The sequence below is a fragment of the Aquarana catesbeiana genome, linkage group LG06, assembly GCF_042186555.1.
Source record: "Aquarana catesbeiana isolate 2022-GZ linkage group LG06, ASM4218655v1, whole genome shotgun sequence".
NCBI lineage: Eukaryota > Metazoa > Chordata > Amphibia > Anura > Ranidae > Aquarana > Aquarana catesbeiana.
In genome coordinates, this window is record NC_133329.1 from 267,151,228 (window position 1) to 267,171,245 (window position 20,018).

Sequence of the window (20,018 nt, forward strand, 5' to 3'; positions counted from 1 at the left end):
AGATAACAGTAAAGTTAGCCCAATTTTTTTTTTATATTGTGAAAGATAATGTTACGCAGAGTAAATTGAAACCCAACATGTCATGCTTCAAAATTACGTCCGCTCGTGTTATGGCGACAAACTTTTACCCTTAAAAATCTCCATAGGCGACGTTTAAAAAATTCTACAGGTTACATGTTTTAAGTTACAGATGAGTTCTAGGGCTAGAATTATTGCTCTCGCTCTACTGATCGCGGAGATAGATCACATGTGTGGTTTGAACACCGATTTTCATATGTGGGCGCTACTTACGTATGCGTTCGCTTCTGCACGCGAGCTCGGCGGAACGGGGCGCGTTTAAAAAAGTTTTTCTTTTCCTTATTTATTTTACCTTTTATTTTTACACTGTTTTTTAGAGAATGTATCACTTTTATTCCTATTACAAGGAATGTAAACATCCCTTGTACTAGAAAAGAAGCATGACAGGACCTCTTAAATATAAGATCTGGGGTCAAAAAGACTTAAATCATTTAGTATGGCAAAGCGGAAAATATCTTGGTTTTTTTTTTTTGGCAGTAAAAATAATTTATTTTTGGCATTATAGAAAAATGTACACGGCGTTACACACATACAGATCTGGGGGGGGGGGGGGGACAGACAGCCGATGTCTATATTCTGCACTCAGGAACACACAACATCCGGTCTCCTCCGCTGCTCACAGGTACTGAGGGGAGGTGACGCTCTCCAGCTCCACTTGTATGGACACAATGTGATGTCCGGGGACCATGGCAAGACCCAAGACACGAGGCTCTCTGATAGGAAAAGTGTCTGAGGGACGGAGGAATTCCTGGGCTGAATCGAGGATGACGTTACAGTCCCGGTCTGTACAGAGGAAGCAGCCAATCAGGGAGCGTCCATCTGTCATCTCTATCCGCATGTTTTTGTTCAGGAGAGTCTGCAGCTTACGGCGGGCGTTGTTCCTGGGCCCCACATCCAGGTCCCCAGGAGGGGGACTACATCCATTCTCCTCCAGCACAGCTGCCATCTCCTCTCCCCGCAGTGCACTATGGGAAGCACACAACCCAGGCACCCGGAAAATATCTTGGTTAATGTCACAAGAAAACATGACAAGCATCCTACAGAATTCTGTTGAGAAATTTGAGCTGATTTGGGAACCCCGGGCTACCTATATGAAAGTTGCTCTTTTATCTGGCAAATATCTTTCTAATTGTCTTTTTTCCCTTTTTCTTTTGTATCTTGACATTTTAAGCTGTCTCCCGCACAGGTATCTCCCCCTTCTACTGTTCTTATATTCTATTTTCACCTTACTTTGCTTCCCTTCCTTTCCCTCAACGTGTTCCTCTACTAACTCCTTACTGACTACAATTACCTCAGTTTCGGGAACCTTTCCCGGATTCTCTGGCCAATAAGTAGGTTGCCTATTATGTTGGAGGCTTGCAAACCTATTGTAATACTCAATTTTTCCAAAGGGTGCAGGCCTCCTACTATTATCGATCCTGGACTGTGCAGCTATGTTCAATATTGTGCAATAGGGTCACTATACCCAGTTATGTTTGTTCTTTATCATCTGTCCCCAGGTTGCGGACAATAATTTGGATGTTATATGGTTTAATCAATTTGGGGCATAATTGACCATTTGGTATATATTCAGTGTCAATAAGTAGTCTCACAAATTCCTCTCCATGGTAGTCCCTCTTGAGACTCTTGAAGCACAGGAATATTGGGTATATTGTTGCTACGACACCTCAAATGTGTTTTACCCCTTTCGAGTCCTTCTTTTTGGTCAATCTTAATGAATATCATACGGACGTTGTACCGTTATTTTACTCATGGCAGCCAATGACATTTTTCATTCTATACAGCTTGTCTATATTTTTGCTTTAATTCAATAAAAATATTGAAACACAAAACATGTACATGAAGTCAAATAATTTACAGCTGTGCAACAAGTTTGAAACTGTTGCAGTGCTTTATTAAGCTAGGTTCACATTTGTGTGGGTTGGGAATGCTGGCAAAATCCTGTGTGTTCCCGATCAGCAGGCAAAATGCGCTGCTCTTTAGCAGATGTGTGAGGGTGCCATAAGGATTCGTGGCCCCCCTGCGCATCAGCAAATGCGTTGTGTTTTCGCGTGCACCAAATCACTGGGTGCTGTGGCACCATGCGACTCGGTGCAGCGTGATTTTAGGAGAGAGAGTCAGGGACATCTTCTCAAACGCATGGGCTACTCTACCGTGCAAATGTGAGGCAATTTAGCATTGTACATTGTAAATGGAAGGAAGAATTGCCCTTACATCAGTGCAAAGAATGTCCCAAACATTGATGTTAATAAAGTGGAATTAAAGTCATTTTTTTATCTTTCCATCTATTAAATCCTCTGTCCTTGTTGTTTACTTTGTTACTTTGGATAGTAACATTTTTTTTCTGCCAGTAAATGCCTTATACAGCCCACTTCCTGTTTCTTGTCTGGAAAAATGCCTAGACTCTCTCTCTACCTCTCTCCCCCCCTCTGCCTCTCTCTCTCTCTCCCTCTGTCTGCCTCTCTCTGCCTCTCTAAAAGAGGGCCAATGAAAGCTGCAGAGCTGGAGGTGTGCCTCTGTGTAAATCCAAAAAGTGAACAGACAGCAGCTTCAGCTGCCGACAGTTAAAATGATTGCAGCCAGACTCAGTGGAGGGAGATTACTGCAGCATATTTAGCAAGTACTGAATCACAGTATATATAAAATAATATGCAAAGTGGTTGGAGGGAAGCTTCAGAATGGCAAATATGTTTTTATTACAAATTAGGTGAGCAGACTGCAGTTCCTCTTTAAGAGGAATTAATTCCTGGTTTCATCAGTGGTCAATGGGATAAATTCCTTTGACAGAAAGTAAAAAAACAAAAACAAAAAAAAAACAACACACATTTGCGTCAATGGTTATTTACCTTACATATACTCGTCCCACGTTGCTGACTCTGCCAAGTGATGTGGGTACTACAAATAGGCAAGCACCTTCAGAAAACAGATCAATCCACCTGAACAGGTCATGCCAACTATAAAGATCACTCATTGACACTAGCAATTTCTCGTGGAACCGAGAATCCAAGATGAAAAGAGCTGGTCTTTCCTGATGTAATAGATGTATGAGAATTATTTATTGCCAAGTCAGGTGTTATCTTTGTAAACTGACATACAGAGTAGATATAAACCAACAGAAAAGGTTTTGCACTGATTTTGTAGACTACAGCAGGAAATATATGCTCATGTGCCTTTCTAAATTAGACAGGATACACTTTTTGTTCCCTAAAGCCTATTTGGGAAAAGATCCTTGCTGTAGGAGAGGAGAAACAGTGAGAAATTTATAACAGGATGTGCTTCCTATTACTGTCCTAAGGATCAGTGCCCTGTGGAGTAATCATTGTAGGAGCAGGCATTTCAATCTTCTATCTATCCACAAGAGCAGCAGGAAACGTGAATCTGTTTGACAGCACAGATTTGCAAGTAAGCCTGGGCTATTTATTTAGCAGGAAGTGGTCTAAACTATGGACACAGTAGCATATGATATTTGGAAGTGGAAAAACAAACTGATACAGCTGCTTCCGTTGTCAGACAAAATATAATCATACACTACTACCACAATAAGAAATGGATTTACTATTTACAGTATTTTGCCTAGCAATGAATTACATAACCAAAAAAAAAGAGAAGGATTAAAAAAATTGCAGAGGGTGGGAGAAATCAAACTGAAAAAAATGGAAATTTAAATATGCTGGCTAAGACCGAGCACTGCATTTTTCTTAAAGTGTGGACTCTGACCTTAGCATCTGTTCTGCATTACTCTGGAGGCTTCCAGTAACTCACTAATCTACTCCATAACAAACATGAAGTTGGTTTAAGAGTTAATGTTTCTGTACCCTAAATATTTGAGTTTATTATTGAATGATTTGGGTTCCTGGATGGAAAAATATTCTATGATAATGTTTGACTCGATGTGTGCGGCATCTGCTCTACTCATATTTGCATAAACTGTTTTACATGTTCTGGGGAAGTCCTCTGCTCACTTGGCAATACTCTTTATAGTTACAAAGAGGGGTCCCCAACTTAATACCCCTAGAACACAACAGAGTGACCATAGTCCTGCAGTTGTCAGACTTTCTTAGCCTATTTCCCCTGGAGGAACCCTCAAAATAATTTTTAGGTCTCGGGGTCAGCTCTAAGAAAAGGGGCTTGGCCCCAAACATGTCAGCTTCCCAACTGCAATTAAATTGGCATCGCTTAGGCTGGAGTAGTTTTTCTCGTGTTTGTGAGTATGTTTTTGTCACTTTTTATTCAATAAAATTTGGTGGTGGTAATGCACTAGGTGCTTGTGCCCTTCTAAGTCTTTTTGCAATCCCCGCTAAATACCATTATATTAATATTTTATGGTAAAAGATGCGAGTAAGCTTATAGTAAGCTGTTGACATTTTAAATAGAAGAAGCAATCTCTTGCTCTACGAGTCAATAAGAATAATGAAAATAAATGCAAGAGGGGAAACACACAAAAAAAATTGTAGTGTCCCTGAACACATTTTTGGTTAGTGGATAATTGCCCTTTTGCATTTGTGATTAGTGGGGAAAAAAAACCCTTGCACTGGTGATTAGTGTAGAAAAGACTCTTTACAGTGTGTTAGGGAAACATTGCCCTCTTACATTGGTGGCAACTATATCTGGAAGATCAATTTGTCATTGTTCACAAGGAACCCCAAACATTCTCTGGAGGAACCCTGGCTAGGAAAAGCTGTGCAAGGTAGACTAAAGGTCGACCACAAAAAACAACAGCTCCCATATAATCATTTTGCGTCAATGTTGAACCATACTAGATTTCACTAGTAGGTGGTGCTGCAAGTGAGATTTACTTAGCTGCAGAAGGGGGTCCCTTTTACTTGACTACACAGTGTGGTCCCAATCAGATCCAGCTTTTCAAAAATATTTTTTTCAAGCTTTTCAAAAAGCTTTTCATAAAAAGTACATTTTTGTAGTGGGAACATTTGTTTTGCAGACAATCGTCTAAAAGGGGATTTCCCTCACCTTGAAGGGATTTCCTCTCATTTCCTATTGTGTCTACAGGACAGGAAGTGAAGGAAAATCTCCTCAACTGGCAACAAAAACCTGACAGAGGTTTCAACCATTCCCTCTGAACCCTCTTGTATTGAATTGTGTTATAACTGTACTTTCTCACTCCATTTTGTAAAGTGTTGCACAAACTATTGTGCCTATATAAATCCTGTATAATAATATTATGTGCGAGTCCACAAAAACGTAAAATTAAATACATGTTAAAGCGGAGTTCCACACAAAAATGGAACTTCCGCTTTTCGGAACCCTCCCCCCCTCCGGTGTCACATTTGGCACCTTTCAGGGGGGAGGGGGGTGCAGATACCTGTCTAAGACAGGTATCTGCACCCACTTCCGGCATAGACTCCCATGGGAGTCTACGCCACTTCCCGTCCCCACCGCGCTGTCTGCTGGGAACACACAGCTCCCAGGAGAGAGCGGGGACCACTTGGGACGCGCAGCGCGACTCGCGCATGCGCAGTAGGGAACCGGGAAGTGAAGCCGCAACGCTTCACTTCCTGATTCCCTCACCTAGGATGGCGGCGGCAGCTGCCGAGAACCGAGCGGGTTCTCGGCGTCCCCTGCCGACATCGCTGGATCCTGGGACATGTAAGTGGCCATGTATTAAAAGTCAGCAGCTGCAGTATTTGTAGCTGCTGGCTTTTAATATTTTTTTTTTTTTGGCGGTGTGGGTGAAACCCCGCTTTAAGCAGAAAGCCTTGGGATAAAACTATTACTGCAGTTTTTTACAGGCAAATCTCTAAGGGATAACTATCATTCCAAGAGCTAAGATTCCATCCCTGGGGCAAAGAAATATCTAATAGCCCATCAGAAGACACGGCAAACAGTAAATCTGTAAGAATTACTGAGTGTAAATGAAGACACTGCATGAGATCATTTGTTACTGCTGCCCCTTCCTGTTTATACAAGTAGCTGTACCACAAGCAGTTCTCATGGTTCACTAAACAACTTACTATTATTTTTTACTTCTGTCACACAGATGCAAAGTAGACCTAGAGCATATTTTCCTTGACAATGAGCATTTCAGGCAATGTACACATTAGTGCAGTGGTGCTTTTGTGACAACGCGAACATGCCAGCATGTACTGACAGAGAACTGTACACATAAGGACTATATGTTATGAACACATGCATCTTGTAATGAATACAGTGTGCACACAAATAGTTTTCTGGTAACTTTGGAGCATACTATAGTGTGGAATTGTAATCTGCATACTTGTTCCAGGTTAAGGACTGTTCTTTTAATTATCAACCCACCTTAACAGTTCAGAATAGCATGTGTGACAGCCAATGAATTAGTATTTTCTGAAGCAAAAGGCAGTGATAGCAGCCTCCATCCTTGTTCAGATTCCCTATAAAAAGGTAGGGAAAGGGTGACGAATGAAGAATACTGCCCTCGTCAGAGTTGGTGATCCAACTTGCCAAACAGATTATTCCTTCTGAAAATGGCAAGCTAGCAGCATCTGCGGCTACCAACAGACATGTGACTTTTGCCAGGTCTGGCCAAAGGTAACCAAACTGGACATTACTTGGCTATAGTTATCTTTAGATTATATCCAAGGAAACAAAAAAAAAAAAAAAACTATTTGTTCATACCCTGCTACTCTGCCATGCAGAAGAATGAAAAATATATTTTACCTTTAAGGAGCAGAGAAGTAAAATTTAAGATGACTTGTCCCCTAATGACATGCATAAACCCGCAGCCTTATTTCAAATCCCAAAAGCTACATCCACACAAAGAGTTACTAAAGACAAAAAATCCTAAAACCGTATTTTTTTCCACAACCACAGCAAGAATTTTTTTTTAGCTAAACATAATAATCTGGAGCATATTCTCCAAGTGTCGGTGAACATATGATTAGAGGGAAAGCGCTGACTCAGAGATGTAGCAATGTCAGACTGGTACAGAAACCTATAATTACATCAATCTCACCAAGCAAGTATTTCTCTAGTTTTTAAAATCTGTACTAGCGGAAGTAGACTAGCTTTACATATAGCTATACAACACAGAATTATACAGGTCTTACATCTGTGTCTGCTAGAAAATACTAATTACCGAGATACAAATAATAATGAAAAATGTTCTATATGTGATTAAGGTTTTTACATAGAAACCGGGTATAAAAATCGATCTTAGAAAAAGGTTTAATATGGGTGAATTGTTTACAGTTTAAACTGCAGGGAGATGCACTGCTATGGGAAAATTACAAGCTTACTTAAGGAATATACTATCCTGCCTTCCTTAGGCTCCAAGAAATAACCGATACTTCAGGGTATGGGGAACACAACGGGGGTCATTTACTATAGCGCCGCGGCGCTAATTAACACTAATTGTGGTAATTAGCGCTAATTAGTGCTTAAAACGGTATTCACTATAGTGCTGGTGAGCAAATACTCCCAAAATCGAATTTACTATAGTTCCCTGAAACCAAATAGCGCCCAAACCCTTACTCTGCTAAATCCTGGAGAATTGCACATGGAAATATTGTTTAGAGCATGATATAATTGCCTATATAGTACTGAAATATGCGGTATATTATTTCAAGATAATCTGCTTTTAAACTGTGTGAAAAGGTGATTTCTACACTGAAATATCTTTAAAAGTCTGAGGAGAGATAAATTCCCCGTTTTTGTACAACTAGGTGCCAACACAACTGAGCATGCTCAGGACCTGCAAATAGCTCTCATTTTAGCTCCAGTGTCTTTTTTACAAGGCGCTATAGTAAATGCAAAAATGAGCGCTGTGTTAAAGAGCATTTTCTGGAAGTAAAAATCGGCGCTATTATATAGTCCAATGCAAGTTTTAGCCATTGATTCTAATGGTACAATTGTAACTTTCACAAATAAAACCTTTTAATGTTGAGATAAAATGTATCTTTCTCTGAAATACATTTTCCTTTGCAACATTGTTGCTTCTACTTCAAATATTTTGTTTTTAAGAATGCTAGAATGTGGAAAGTTTTGATAAAATATATTTTTCTCTGTCACTTTCACTTGTTACTCTCCATCTCACAACAATCTTTACCCAAACTCACACAGGTGTCTTTACAAACCACAAACAATACCATTGATGATGCAAATTTAAAATGAATCACAATTTTTTGTGCTTTTTATTATTTCCAAATAATCATAATTTGAGCCCAAAAAATGTGATATTTGTACCAACATCAGAAATCAAAATGCAATTCCCAAAAATGTGAGGGTAATATCACTTCTACACTCACCCACAAAGAGCCACCAAATATCACAAAATAAATCAAGAAGAATAACTCTTGTATAATGTAATTCCATCACCTGTATGTCCAAAGAAATGCAGTATTTATGAGTATTTTGTGTAGGAGGTTTTCAGCTCTGTGGCTTAGAGGTTAGAACTTCTGCTTAGCATCCCTGAGTGTCTGGGTTTGAATCCCAAACATGCTGCTTCATGTAGAGAAGTTGTCTCATCTCCCAGGTCCTAAAACTAAATGTAGTATTTATGAGTAGGAGGGTTTCACCACCATTGGAATTCTTGCCAGATACACTATCCAATCAAAAGTATTGGGACGCCTGCCTTTACACACACATGAGCTTTAATGGCCAGCCCAGTCTTAGTCCGTAGGGCTAAAATTTGATTTGGCCCACCCTTTTCAGCTAGAACAGCTTCTGGGAAGGCTAGGAAGGCTGTCCATAAGGTTTAGTGTGTATATGGAAATGTCTGACCATTCTTCCAGGAGTGCATTTGTGAGGCCAGGCACTGATGTTGGATGAGAAGGCCTGGCTCACAGTCTCTGCTCTAATTCAGCCAAAAGCTGTTCTATCAGTTTGAGGTCAGGACTCTCTGCAGCCAGTCAAGTTCCTCCACCCCAAACTTGCTCATCCATGACTTTATGGACCTTGCTTTGTGCAGTCATGTTGGAATAGGAAGGGGCTATCCCCAAACTGTTCCCACAAAGTTGGGAGCATGAAATTGTCCAAAAAGTCTTGGTATGCTAATGCCTTAAGAGTTCCCTTCACTGGAACTAAGGGACCAAGACCAACCCCTGAAAAACAACCCCACATCATAATCCCCCTCCACCACACCACAGAGATGCAGACATGTGTGAGGCTGCCTGCTGGCTAAGTGGGTAGCAAGTCCGTCTTGCAGCACTGGGGTTGCTGGTTCAATTCCCCAACATCCTAATGCTTGTGTCAAAGTTGATATGTTCTCCCTGTGTGGGTTTCTCACTACAATCCAAAATCATGCTGGCATTTTATTTGTCTCCTGTCGAAATAGTCTCTAATGTAAAAAAGTTAGTTTTGGACTTTATATTGGAAGTTTAACATCAGACCCCCACAACCACCGGGCAAGGGTTGTGGGGATGAGACCCTTGTCCCCATGGGGATAAGGTTTTTATTGGGGGGGGGGACCCAAAGCACCCTCCCCATGTTGAGGGCATGTGGCCTGGTACGGTTCAGGTGGAGGGGGGGTGCTCTCTTGTCCCCCCCCCATTCCTGCGGCCTGCCAGGTTGCGTGCTCGGATAACGGTCTGGTATGGATTTTGGGGGGGACCTCCACGCCAATTTTTAAAAAAATTTTGGCTTAGGGTTCCCCTTAATATCCATAGCAGACTCGATGGGCCTGGTATGGACTGGTGGGGGGAACCTATGCCGTTTTTTCCTTTGATTTTGATTCTATATTGCCAGGAACCGGCAATACATTACAGCCGCGAGCAATTTTAAATGTAATTTTCTCCTTAAGAAATGTCATTTGGCTGTAGTACAGTAATAAATATGGGAAAGATGCGCTACTTTACAGGCATACCCCCAGGCACGATATTTAAAGCAATTTTTTTCTTATTGTTTCACCTTAAGCATTATTAAAATCACTGCTCCCGAAAAAACGGCCGCTTTAAAAACATTTTTTTCCAAATGATACATGTCTCCTGGGACAGGACCCAGGTCCCTATACCCTTTTTATGTCAAAGAACTTACATATAAGCCTTCAGTGAGAACTTTGGATTTTGCAGGTTTGAGCCCCATTGACTTCCACTATTCCTGCATATGTGATCTGACAGGCATTTTTGCCCGCAATAGCGCTCCTTTCCATTTGCATTAGCACTCAGTTTCTGAGAGTTGAAGTCTTATGCCGCGTACACACGGCCGGACTTCCCGACAGAAAAAGTCTGATAGGAGCTTTTGGTCGGACATTCCGACCGTGTTTATGCCCCATCAGACTTTGTCGGCATTTCCGACAGACTCAGATATCGAACATATTCTAAATCTGTCGGAAATGCAGACGGAATTTAGCCCGTTGGCAAGTCCACTCGTGTGTACGCGGCCTTATTTGGGCACTAGTTTCTGGGACTGTAGGATCATTTTTTAGCGCTATAGTAAATGACCCCTGAAGTTACACCCAGGTCCGGCGCTACCACACTGCCGCCGAGAGTGTAGCCACAGCTGCTTGTTTCCCTACTAGCCTGGCTAGGGAACATGAGGGGCTGTAGGCCGCCACCCTACATAGGGCTGGGGCACTGATGGAGTCTCTGCTGGCCAATCTAAAGAAAGCAGCAGCCGCGGTGGATGCCTGGCATGGGGGCTGTGGAGGAGGTCAGCAGCAGCTTTGCGTGTGAGGAGAGCCACATCGAGACGGCTCCTGGGAGTCCGAGGACAGCTGGGTGGGTGGAGGAGGAGGTGGGCACCATGTTCCCTCCCCGATACACAGCTTCCCCTTATTTGCCGAGTGCACACCTTTTCTGACCAAGTGACAGCTGCCTAACAAACGCTGCTCTACCTGGCTAATCACTTCTGGGGCAGGCTGGCCGCCCTGCTAACATGGTACTAGGTGACTGGAGAGGTTAGTAGCATAACGGCGTGTGCTCCTCGATCTCTGGTGACATCACAGTGGAGGAGAACCCCAGATGGCTGGTGCGCTTCAAACAGGTAATGTCATGTGTGTCCACCTGCTGAAGAACTATGAGTGCCAGCGTGTCCAAACATCCTCTGAATCCCCTCTAAATGTGTCATGTCTAATGTGTGCTGGGTTTGCATGTGGCAGATAGTATCACTATTATTTGTAGTGTATTATATATTTTATACTGGATATATACTGTATGTCATACTGGACATAGGGACTCATTCCCAGGGTAGGATGCCCCTACTTGTCACATTTTTTTTTTTTCATTATGCTCAAGCACAATCATCTCAGTGCAAACACAGCCTACATTTTGACTTTCCTAGATGATTAAAACTTTATGTGGCAGTTTATAGGGGTTTTGGTAGCAGTTTGAGGTGCCATGGGGGCACTTTAAAGAGAAGTATTTTTTTTTCCTATTCATACATACTTAGGTGGATGCAGCATCAGACCAATACTGCAGCTGTCCCCCGGCATCTCTGCACTGAGAACCGAGCCACCGAACATCGCCGGTTCTCACTCCTCCCCGAGAAGAGAGCTGCTGACTGTCAGCCAGCATCTCTCCTCTCTGCTCCTCCATGCTCATTGGATTGCTGAGCTGTGGAGGGGTAGGGAGCGGCCGTCTCAGCGGCTCGCTGAGACTGCCATCAGTCAAGGAACCTGGCGGATCCAGACTTCGTAAGTCGGGATGACGCGCTGCCTGGACTGATTGCAGTGATGTCAGCGGAGAGACCTCCAGCTGATTGACAGCCTCAATTCTGTTCCCTCCAATCAGCACTCAGAGCTCCCCTCACCGATGTAACTTCAGCTCTTTATACCCTGCTTTTCAGAGCAGAGAGATCCTGTGTAAATTCTACACTTTATTTAAATGTTGGGGAAAGACAGCTGAAGATAAACAGGTACAACTTATGTAGGAGGATTTGTTTCATCTGTGTATCACCCAGGCCAATCACTTCACCTGGGTTTCTGGAAGGGTTTACAACCACTTTAAGCCATGTTCACCCCGAGAGCGGCTTTGAAACAGCTGAACTCGCACGATTTCAAACTGGCATTTCAGTCCGACTTCGGGGGCGATTTGAGAGACATCTAAGCGGGTTCATGCACAGATGTCTATTGAAATTGCCCCCGAAGTTGCCAAAAGTAGTCCAGGAACTACTTTCGGGAATCGGTGCAGTGTCACAAAGTCGGCATCGCACCAATTCAGACAGTGCCTTTGTCAAATCACATATCAAATCAGCCCGGAGTGAACCAGAGCTAAAGCCTCATGTACATGAACCTTTAGAACTTCCTGGAGTTTACCTTCAGCTAGCACATCATTATGAGTGAAAAATTATGCACAGAAAGAAAACCACTGCTGGTTACAAATCAGATATGAGGCATGCCACTCAGACATGGCATCCTGAAAAAGGAGGGTCATACACAACTCTTATTTTTTTCCTATATCCCTTAGATAGAAAACCCATGAACAGTAAGGCTTAATGTACACAGGACGTTTTTACAACCTCTCCTGAACGATTTAACTTGACAGATAGTAAACCACATTTAATATGTCCATTTTGCCGCGTTTACATGACGCGTATAGCCAAAAATGAAAAACACCTATAAACGAAATGTTACCGTGTTTAGAAGCGTTTGGCACTTGAAATGCCTCTAAACTCAGCGTCTAAACTCATTTTTTTGCTTTCCAAAAAAGGCCTCTAAACTCAACTGCCTAGAAACAACTATAAACGACCTGGTCTACATGTACTCATAAGATAGCAGAGGAGAATTCAGGAGCAGTTGAAAAAAATGCCCAACTGCTCCTAAAGGTCCGTTTACCAGCAGTAGTGTACATGAGGCCTAAGCATTTTGTACACAATAGTTTTTACTGAAATTTAGGTGGCCATTTTAATTGCGCATAGTTTTTGCTCAGCTCAGACTGGCGCATAAACCATCAAACTTTGCTGTTATGTTGTCACACTTCAAAACTTCACTGTTCTAGGAAACTCATAAAAAAAAAAAAAAAAGTTACACGGGGCTGGAAGAAGGTAAAGAGATCATGTACGTACCTATATATCAAATGCTTCGCCTTGCACTAACTCAGGTTGTTAAAGAATCTACTGTGCCACTCCTTATAGGGTTGTGTAATGTTGTGCAGCACATTCATAAGTGCAGAGTTATATAAACATTGTGTCCAGTAATTCTTAACTAGTCACTGTATACATATACTTTATCCCGAAGAAATCTTGGCATGGGGTGGGGGTGGATCTACTGAAGACATGCAGTGTGGGTTTCACGGGACCCTTGTAAAATTACAAAAAAAAAAAAAAAACTTACAAGAATACCAGCAGCATTAAAATAAAATTCCTTGGGTAGATATTCTGGTGTTAAGCAACATAAATCTGTCCATTTGCTCAGCCCTCCAGAAAGGTATTTTTCTTTGACTGTCATCAAGATAGTCAATAAAACACAAAGAAAAGACTGACCTAAAGCAATGTATGAGCAGACAGTGACTTGAAAACACAAAAGAACAAAGCTAGGCTGGAGTGTTTGACTTGGTAACAGAGATGTTCAGACAAGATTACACATTATAAAGTGGACAGGAGCTCTATGGCACAAAGTGAGAAGTGGGGAAACACTGGAATTAACCCTAGATGTGCTAGTATAGCAAAAGGCCTTCTCGTTTCCTTTTGACTACAAAGCTTACAAATGATTCAGATACACTCCAGTTTAATTCGATTATTTTGCATTTACAAAACTTACCTGCATTATAGTTTACTATTTTAATCATGGTAATCAATTTTGTACACAGCATTCTTGCTGAAGCTGCTTTTGCCTTCATAATATGAGTAGCCCTGAAAAGGAGTCTGGAGAACTCAAAAGCCAGCGTATGTTGTAGGCCAAACTCTGCCCTCATCTCTGAACCCACAGTAGCCCTTTTGTAGAACAGCCACAGGTGCACTTTAAATTCTCATTACATAGCCAGAGAACAAGCAGGGGCAATAATTTTATGACGTTTAGACAAAGAAGTGTGCATCAGCTACTGCCCTTCAATTGGTAAGGAATGTGAATAAAAGCAGTATTTGCCTTTAGTTCGTGATTTCAACACTTCCTTACAAAAAAAAAAAAAAAAAGGAAGAACGCAGTTTTGCATTTAGCAATGTGTGATCAAAAATAGGTAAATAAACAAAAACTGCATCAATGAACAAAATGAAAAGGTGCTACCTGATTTGTTCTGGGTGTCTGTCAGCAGTGAAACTGTTAACTGAAGAGTCTTACAGCAATGCAAGCAAAAGTGAAATACAGCCAAAGGCAATGATAATCTAAAAACACAAAAATTACACAGCCCTAGGGCAGTGAATTAGAGATAGCAGCTATACTGGGAGAGCCACATTCTCTACCTGTCCTCACATGTTCTTTCATGCACACAGCTTACTGCTGCTACAAACTGACTGTTCTATTGTGACTGAATTTTTAATTATCCATTATGAGAAAATATTTAGTTTGAGCCCCAAAAAATGCCATCACAAATTACCCTCTCCGCTTCTCTAGAAGGGAAATAAAATTTAAATAAAAATCACAAATAACATTCACAAACTATAGTAAATTGGTCATTACTCCATTTCACACTCGCAGAGTGGTTGTCTGGCAGGCATATCCTTGTGCCCTAGATATGAGATTGGTCCATCGGCATGGGAAGATACAGGCTCTCTCTCCATAGGACTGAATAGAAATTCCCCAGCGAATGTACAGGCGCAGCGGTGAATACTATGACATCTGGCAAACTTGTAGTGCAGAGGAAGCTACATAGCCAGGATTTCACTGAATCAAGGGCACATGAGTATAAGACTGACAGGGTTGGGGCTGAAGTAAACAAAATAAGTGTAAGGCTACATGTACACTAGCGTACCCTGACCATGGGCACGAGAAATCGGAAAATGTGTTATTGTCGCATTTTGAGTTTTCCCATGGCCAGCGGTTAAAACGTTCCTATCCTGAACGCAATTCTTCCATATTCAGGAGAGGGAGGTTGAAGTTCACCTAAGCACAGAAGCTCCTAAACTCTGGTAAAAGCTTATATGTACATTGACACACAGGCTTTTATGGATTTGAGTTTAGGAGCTTTGGCAAAAAAAAAACGCCAAAAGCTCCTAAACTCAAGTTTAGGTGCTGCAAGTGTACATGAAGACTTACAGCGCTGCAGAATGAAAAAGGAAAGGTAATTTTTAACAATAAATTACAACATGGCTTGTGTTGCAATTGTATATGCTATATAATTTATTTGCAATATTTTTTGCCACAAAAGTGCTGTTACCTTTTAACTGTAAAAATGGCCTTAGAATTATTGCTCTCATTCCGAAGTTCATGATAGTGTAGTTTATGTTTACACGTATGTGTGTGTGGCATACTCACGCATTTGCTTTTGGGTGTGTACAGGGACGTCGGGAGAGCTTTTACTTTTTTTTTTTTTATTATTATTATTATTATATTATTTTTATTTTGCAACCCCAAACCCACAAAAAAATAAATGAATCAAACACACCCTGACCCTGTGTAAAACCTACATAAAAACAGGATGCAATGATCTGCAATCTCAAACTCATATTTTACTTTACAACAGAAAATAGAAAACATATCAAATTTATAAACTGAGGAAATGGAACATTTTAAGATAAAAATAAGATCCCCTCTTTTAACAACACTCTGCAAACTTCTGGGAACTTAAGAGACCAGTTGCTGATGTTTCAAAAAGAAAAGAAATGTTGTGCCATTCTTGCCCAATATAGGATTCCAACTGCTTAACAGTCCTGGGTCATCTTCGTCGTATTTTTTTTTTTTCACGATAGCACCAAAACTTTCAACTGGTAAAAGGTCTGGACTGCAGGCAGGCCAATTAAGCACCTGGACTCTTCTGCTACGAAGCCTTGCTGTTGTCATAGATGCAGTATGTGGTTTAGCATTGTCCTGCTGAAATATGCAAGGTGTTCTCTAAAAATTATGTCATCTGGATGGGAGCATATGCTGCTCTAAAAACTGCACATCTCTTTGAGCACTGATGGTGCCTTCCCAGATGTCCAAGCTGCCCTTTCTATATGCACCCCATACCATAAGATGTGCAGGCTTTTGAACTGAGTGCTGATAACAAGCCGGAAGGTCCCTTACCTCATTAGTCCAGAGAACATGGCACCCATGTTTGACAAAAAATAAACAAGTGTAAAATTTTGATTTTTCTGACTACAGAACAGTTTTCCACATTGCAACAGACCGTTTTAAATGAGCTATGGCCCAGAGAAGATGGAGGCATTTCTGGATCATGTTCAGATCTAGAGACTTTTTTGCATGATAGAGCTGTAACATGCATTTTTAAATAGCACAGTGAACTGTGTTCACAGACAGTGTTTTTGTTTTCACAGTATCATGCCTGGTTTTATTGTAGCACCGTCTGAGGGCCCCAGGATCACAGGCATTCGGAATTGTGTTTCAGCCTTTTCCCTTGTGCACAGAGATTAATCGAGATTCTCAGAATCTTTTAATATTATGTACTGTAGATGATGATATATTTAAAGTCTTTGCAATTTTACATTGAGGAACAATATTCTGAAATTGTTCGACAATTTTTAAATGCAGCTTTTTACAGATTGGTGCACCTCTGTCAATCTTTACTTCTAAGACACACTGACTCTCTAAGATGTCATTTTTATACCCAATCAGGTTATTGACCTGTTGCCAATTAACCTAATTAGTCGCAAAATGTTCTTCCAGCTCTTCCTAGTTAGTATCACTTACTTTGTTTTTGTTTTTTTTGTCGTAAAATGGTACACTTTCTCAGTTTTCTACTTTCTATTGTTTATAAAATATGTTTGAGATTTGCAAATCAATGCATTCTGGTTGTTATTATGATTTTACACAGCATCCCAATTTTTTTGGAAACTGGGCTGTATTATACGTTATCCAACATTTTTTTTCTATTTAACTCAAGAACTGCAGCAGCCTCATTGAGTTTCTTTTAACTCCTTGAATACCAGGGCATTTATCAACATTCCTTAGTAAACTAGCAGGACTATAGCGTGCCAACAGTTTGCCTTAAAAGAAGAAAACAAAAAATATGTTGCAGGAAAATCATGAGCATTTGAGCTACAAGAAAGCAGACCAATCTATTTTGTCTGAAGCATTGGGTACCTCTACACGTATACGTTATTGTTCACCTGGGACTCCATGTTGTCCACAGATTTACTTTTCTTAATCACAAATAAGGCTTATTTGGCAAAGGTGTGTTTGTGTGAACATACACACTTCCCTACAAGCTTCTAATGCAGTGGTTGTCAACTTATAAGCTCAAGGAGGCCTCAAATGCAGCCCCTGACATCACTAAAGTTCACTATATGTAATGCCTGAAGGAAATGAGGGTCAGAGAGTGTGGACATGCTAAATTTTTGGCTGGGGATATTGCTGCAGAAGACAAAAATTGGGAACATGTTAAATGAGGCTAGTAGAGATCAATGCTAGTATCCTAATCAATATTCCCACTACAGACTGCTGAGATCCGAGGACCGCACATCAGATACTAAAAGGGCCACAGGTTGGGCATCAGGGTTCTAAAATCTATAAACATTCTTCAATCCACAGGTTAGTCCTCGCAGTTTGCTGTATTTGTCTGCTTGGGGACAAACATATTTCCTAAAAGCACACATTTAGGTTTCCCACACATGTGTAAAGGCTTCCATAAAATGTGTGATTCACTTTTTTAATACAGAGATTACCCCTCTTCTATACTACAATATCATATGCTATTTCACCTAATAGGATAAATAAGGACCTTTAGGTCCTTCAATCCATTCTTTCTGCATAAGAGAACAAAAGAAAGAACTGGATCAAATACTATGGGTGACAAACCAGTCTTTCTGTAAAATGCATTTTGATGCCATAGCCAGAAAAGCCACTACTCCGGTTATGACTGAAAAAATTACTTTGGATGACTATAGTCTTACAACCAAGAAATATGTAGGCAGGTATAAGCCCAGCTATTGAACACATTTCAGCTGATGTAGAAGCATTCCTTTTAAAAGATTCCACTGCTACCCAAACCTATAAAGACCTCACTCACTGACATGTCAGCCCTACATTAAAGTAAAAAAATTAGGCACAGCCTACGTTAACCATTGAGGGTCAGCGCAACAGCAAGCATTTGTGTTTATTACATTACAGAGTCGCTCTGTGCATAAAACAGTCAGGTCAGTGGTAAAAACATGTTTTGAAAAAAAAAGCTTTGAGGATTTACAAGTTCCACATTGAGTCATTGAGTCAGGAAAAAAAAATCATGGAAATACACACAGACAATGTTTGATCAATTGGTCATTGGTTTCAGTCTCTTAAAGCCAGCAAAAGGAGTTGACGGTGTGCACTTTGAATAAAACTTTTCACTTGCACCTCAGATTATTAATAATATAACTATTCTGCCCACGTCCCTAACCAGCACTCTGCCAAGAGTAATGTTTATCTCTGGATATTAATAGCACTTCTCTCTGGCTTCTGTGGCATATTGTGTAATTTCTGGTTGCAATTATAATCCAACTGTGGTTTCAGTGCAAGAATGGAAAATACCAGAATTTACACAGGGTGTAAAATAATCAGACTTTTCCCAGATAATCCCATATGTAACAATTTAGTAGTAATCTATTCAATGTACGCGAGTGCTTTATAATATGCATGCTAGTCAACTGGGGAGGAGCTTTATAAAGGAATCTGCTCCCAAACTGTTATTAGAAGCTCATATTATTCTTAGCTCTTCAAAATTTACAAATTTTAGATTTTCTATCTTCTATTTAGATAATGAACATTAAATGTCCTAAAAGGAAAAAAAAAAATGTAAAAAGGGACAGTTACAGAAACCATACTTGGATGGACAGCTACTTGAGAGAGGATTGAGTCCGACTCAAACCAGAAAGATTAAAAATGCCCCTCACTCCCCCACATCCTCAGTTGTAAGTAAAGCATCTACAAAAATGTACACAAGAGGAATTTTTAGGTAAAAATGCAACAATTTTGAACACTATCACTTTAAACCAAAAACAACTGGGTGGGAATATGGATGCTGCCCTGGAAGGTTCTTGTAAGCACCATTACCAGTAAGTGTAACCATAGTTTTACCAAATCATCTTCCAGGACAACTACTTGAAAGAATAAAAAAATAAACAAACATACTTGGACTAATGCCTGCAACACCTTCCTCCTGAAGGACAAGTCCTGACTGGATAACATTTCCAAATGGAAGCGCTTCCTGAAAGCATGGCTTCAGGACCCCACCACAGTATTAGGCTGGATACACACCTATGCATTTTGCAGATTTGCACTACAGTCCATTTACCATAGTTTCCTATGGAACACGTTCTGCAAATCTGCGAAATGCAAAAAAAAGCAATAAAAATGCATAGGTGTGAATCAGGCTTTAGGCTCGATTCACATCTATGCATGTTGCTTTTGAGCGTTTCCGCAGTGCTTTTTGCGGTGCTTGCCGCGTTTCTGAACATGCGTTTTTGCCTCGTTTTTACTGCGTTTTGCTTTTTTTTTTTCTTTTTTATAGTGTTTTTTTTTATACTGTATACAGTGTTAAAAAAAAAAGAAAGAAAAAAACCCGCAAAAGCGAAAAACGTGGTAAAAATGCGGTACTTGCGTTTTTGGATGCGGGTCCATTGAATTCTATTACATGCAAAATGCTGCATTTTGCATGAAAAAAGTCCCCGACCCTTTCCAAAAACGCAGAGGCACAAAAATGCATTGATGTGAACATGTTCCATAGGAACCCATGTTAAAAAATTCCCATGCATTTCTGCAAAATGCATCAAAAATCGCATTAGTGTGAATCGAGCCTTAGGCTCGATTCACATCTATGCATGTTGCTTTTGAGCGTTTCTGCAGTGTTTTTTGTGGTGCTTGCCGCGTTTTGCGTTTTTTTTTTTTTTAGACTGTATACAGTCTAAAAGAAAAAAAAAAAACCCGCCAAAAACACATTGGCTGCATGCTGCATTTTGCATGAAAAAAAGTCCCTGACCCTTTTCAAAAACGCAGAGGTACAAAA

The 20,018-nt window shown here is 40.7% G+C and overlaps 2 protein-coding genes across 7 annotated transcripts in view; both read right to left on the bottom strand.

The window, feature by feature from the left end:
• The window catches only part of RAPH1 (Ras association (RalGDS/AF-6) and pleckstrin homology domains 1), a 345,430-nt gene that overhangs the window by 215,779 nt on the left and 109,633 nt on the right, over positions 1–20,018 (bottom strand). The window lies entirely within an intron of this gene.
• LOC141148064 (N-alpha-acetyltransferase 38-A, NatC auxiliary subunit-like) lies at positions 695–1,024 on the bottom strand. Its single transcript, XM_073635220.1, has one exon. The coding sequence runs from the start codon at positions 1,022–1,024 to the stop codon at positions 695–697; it is 330 nt and encodes a 109-aa protein (XP_073491321.1).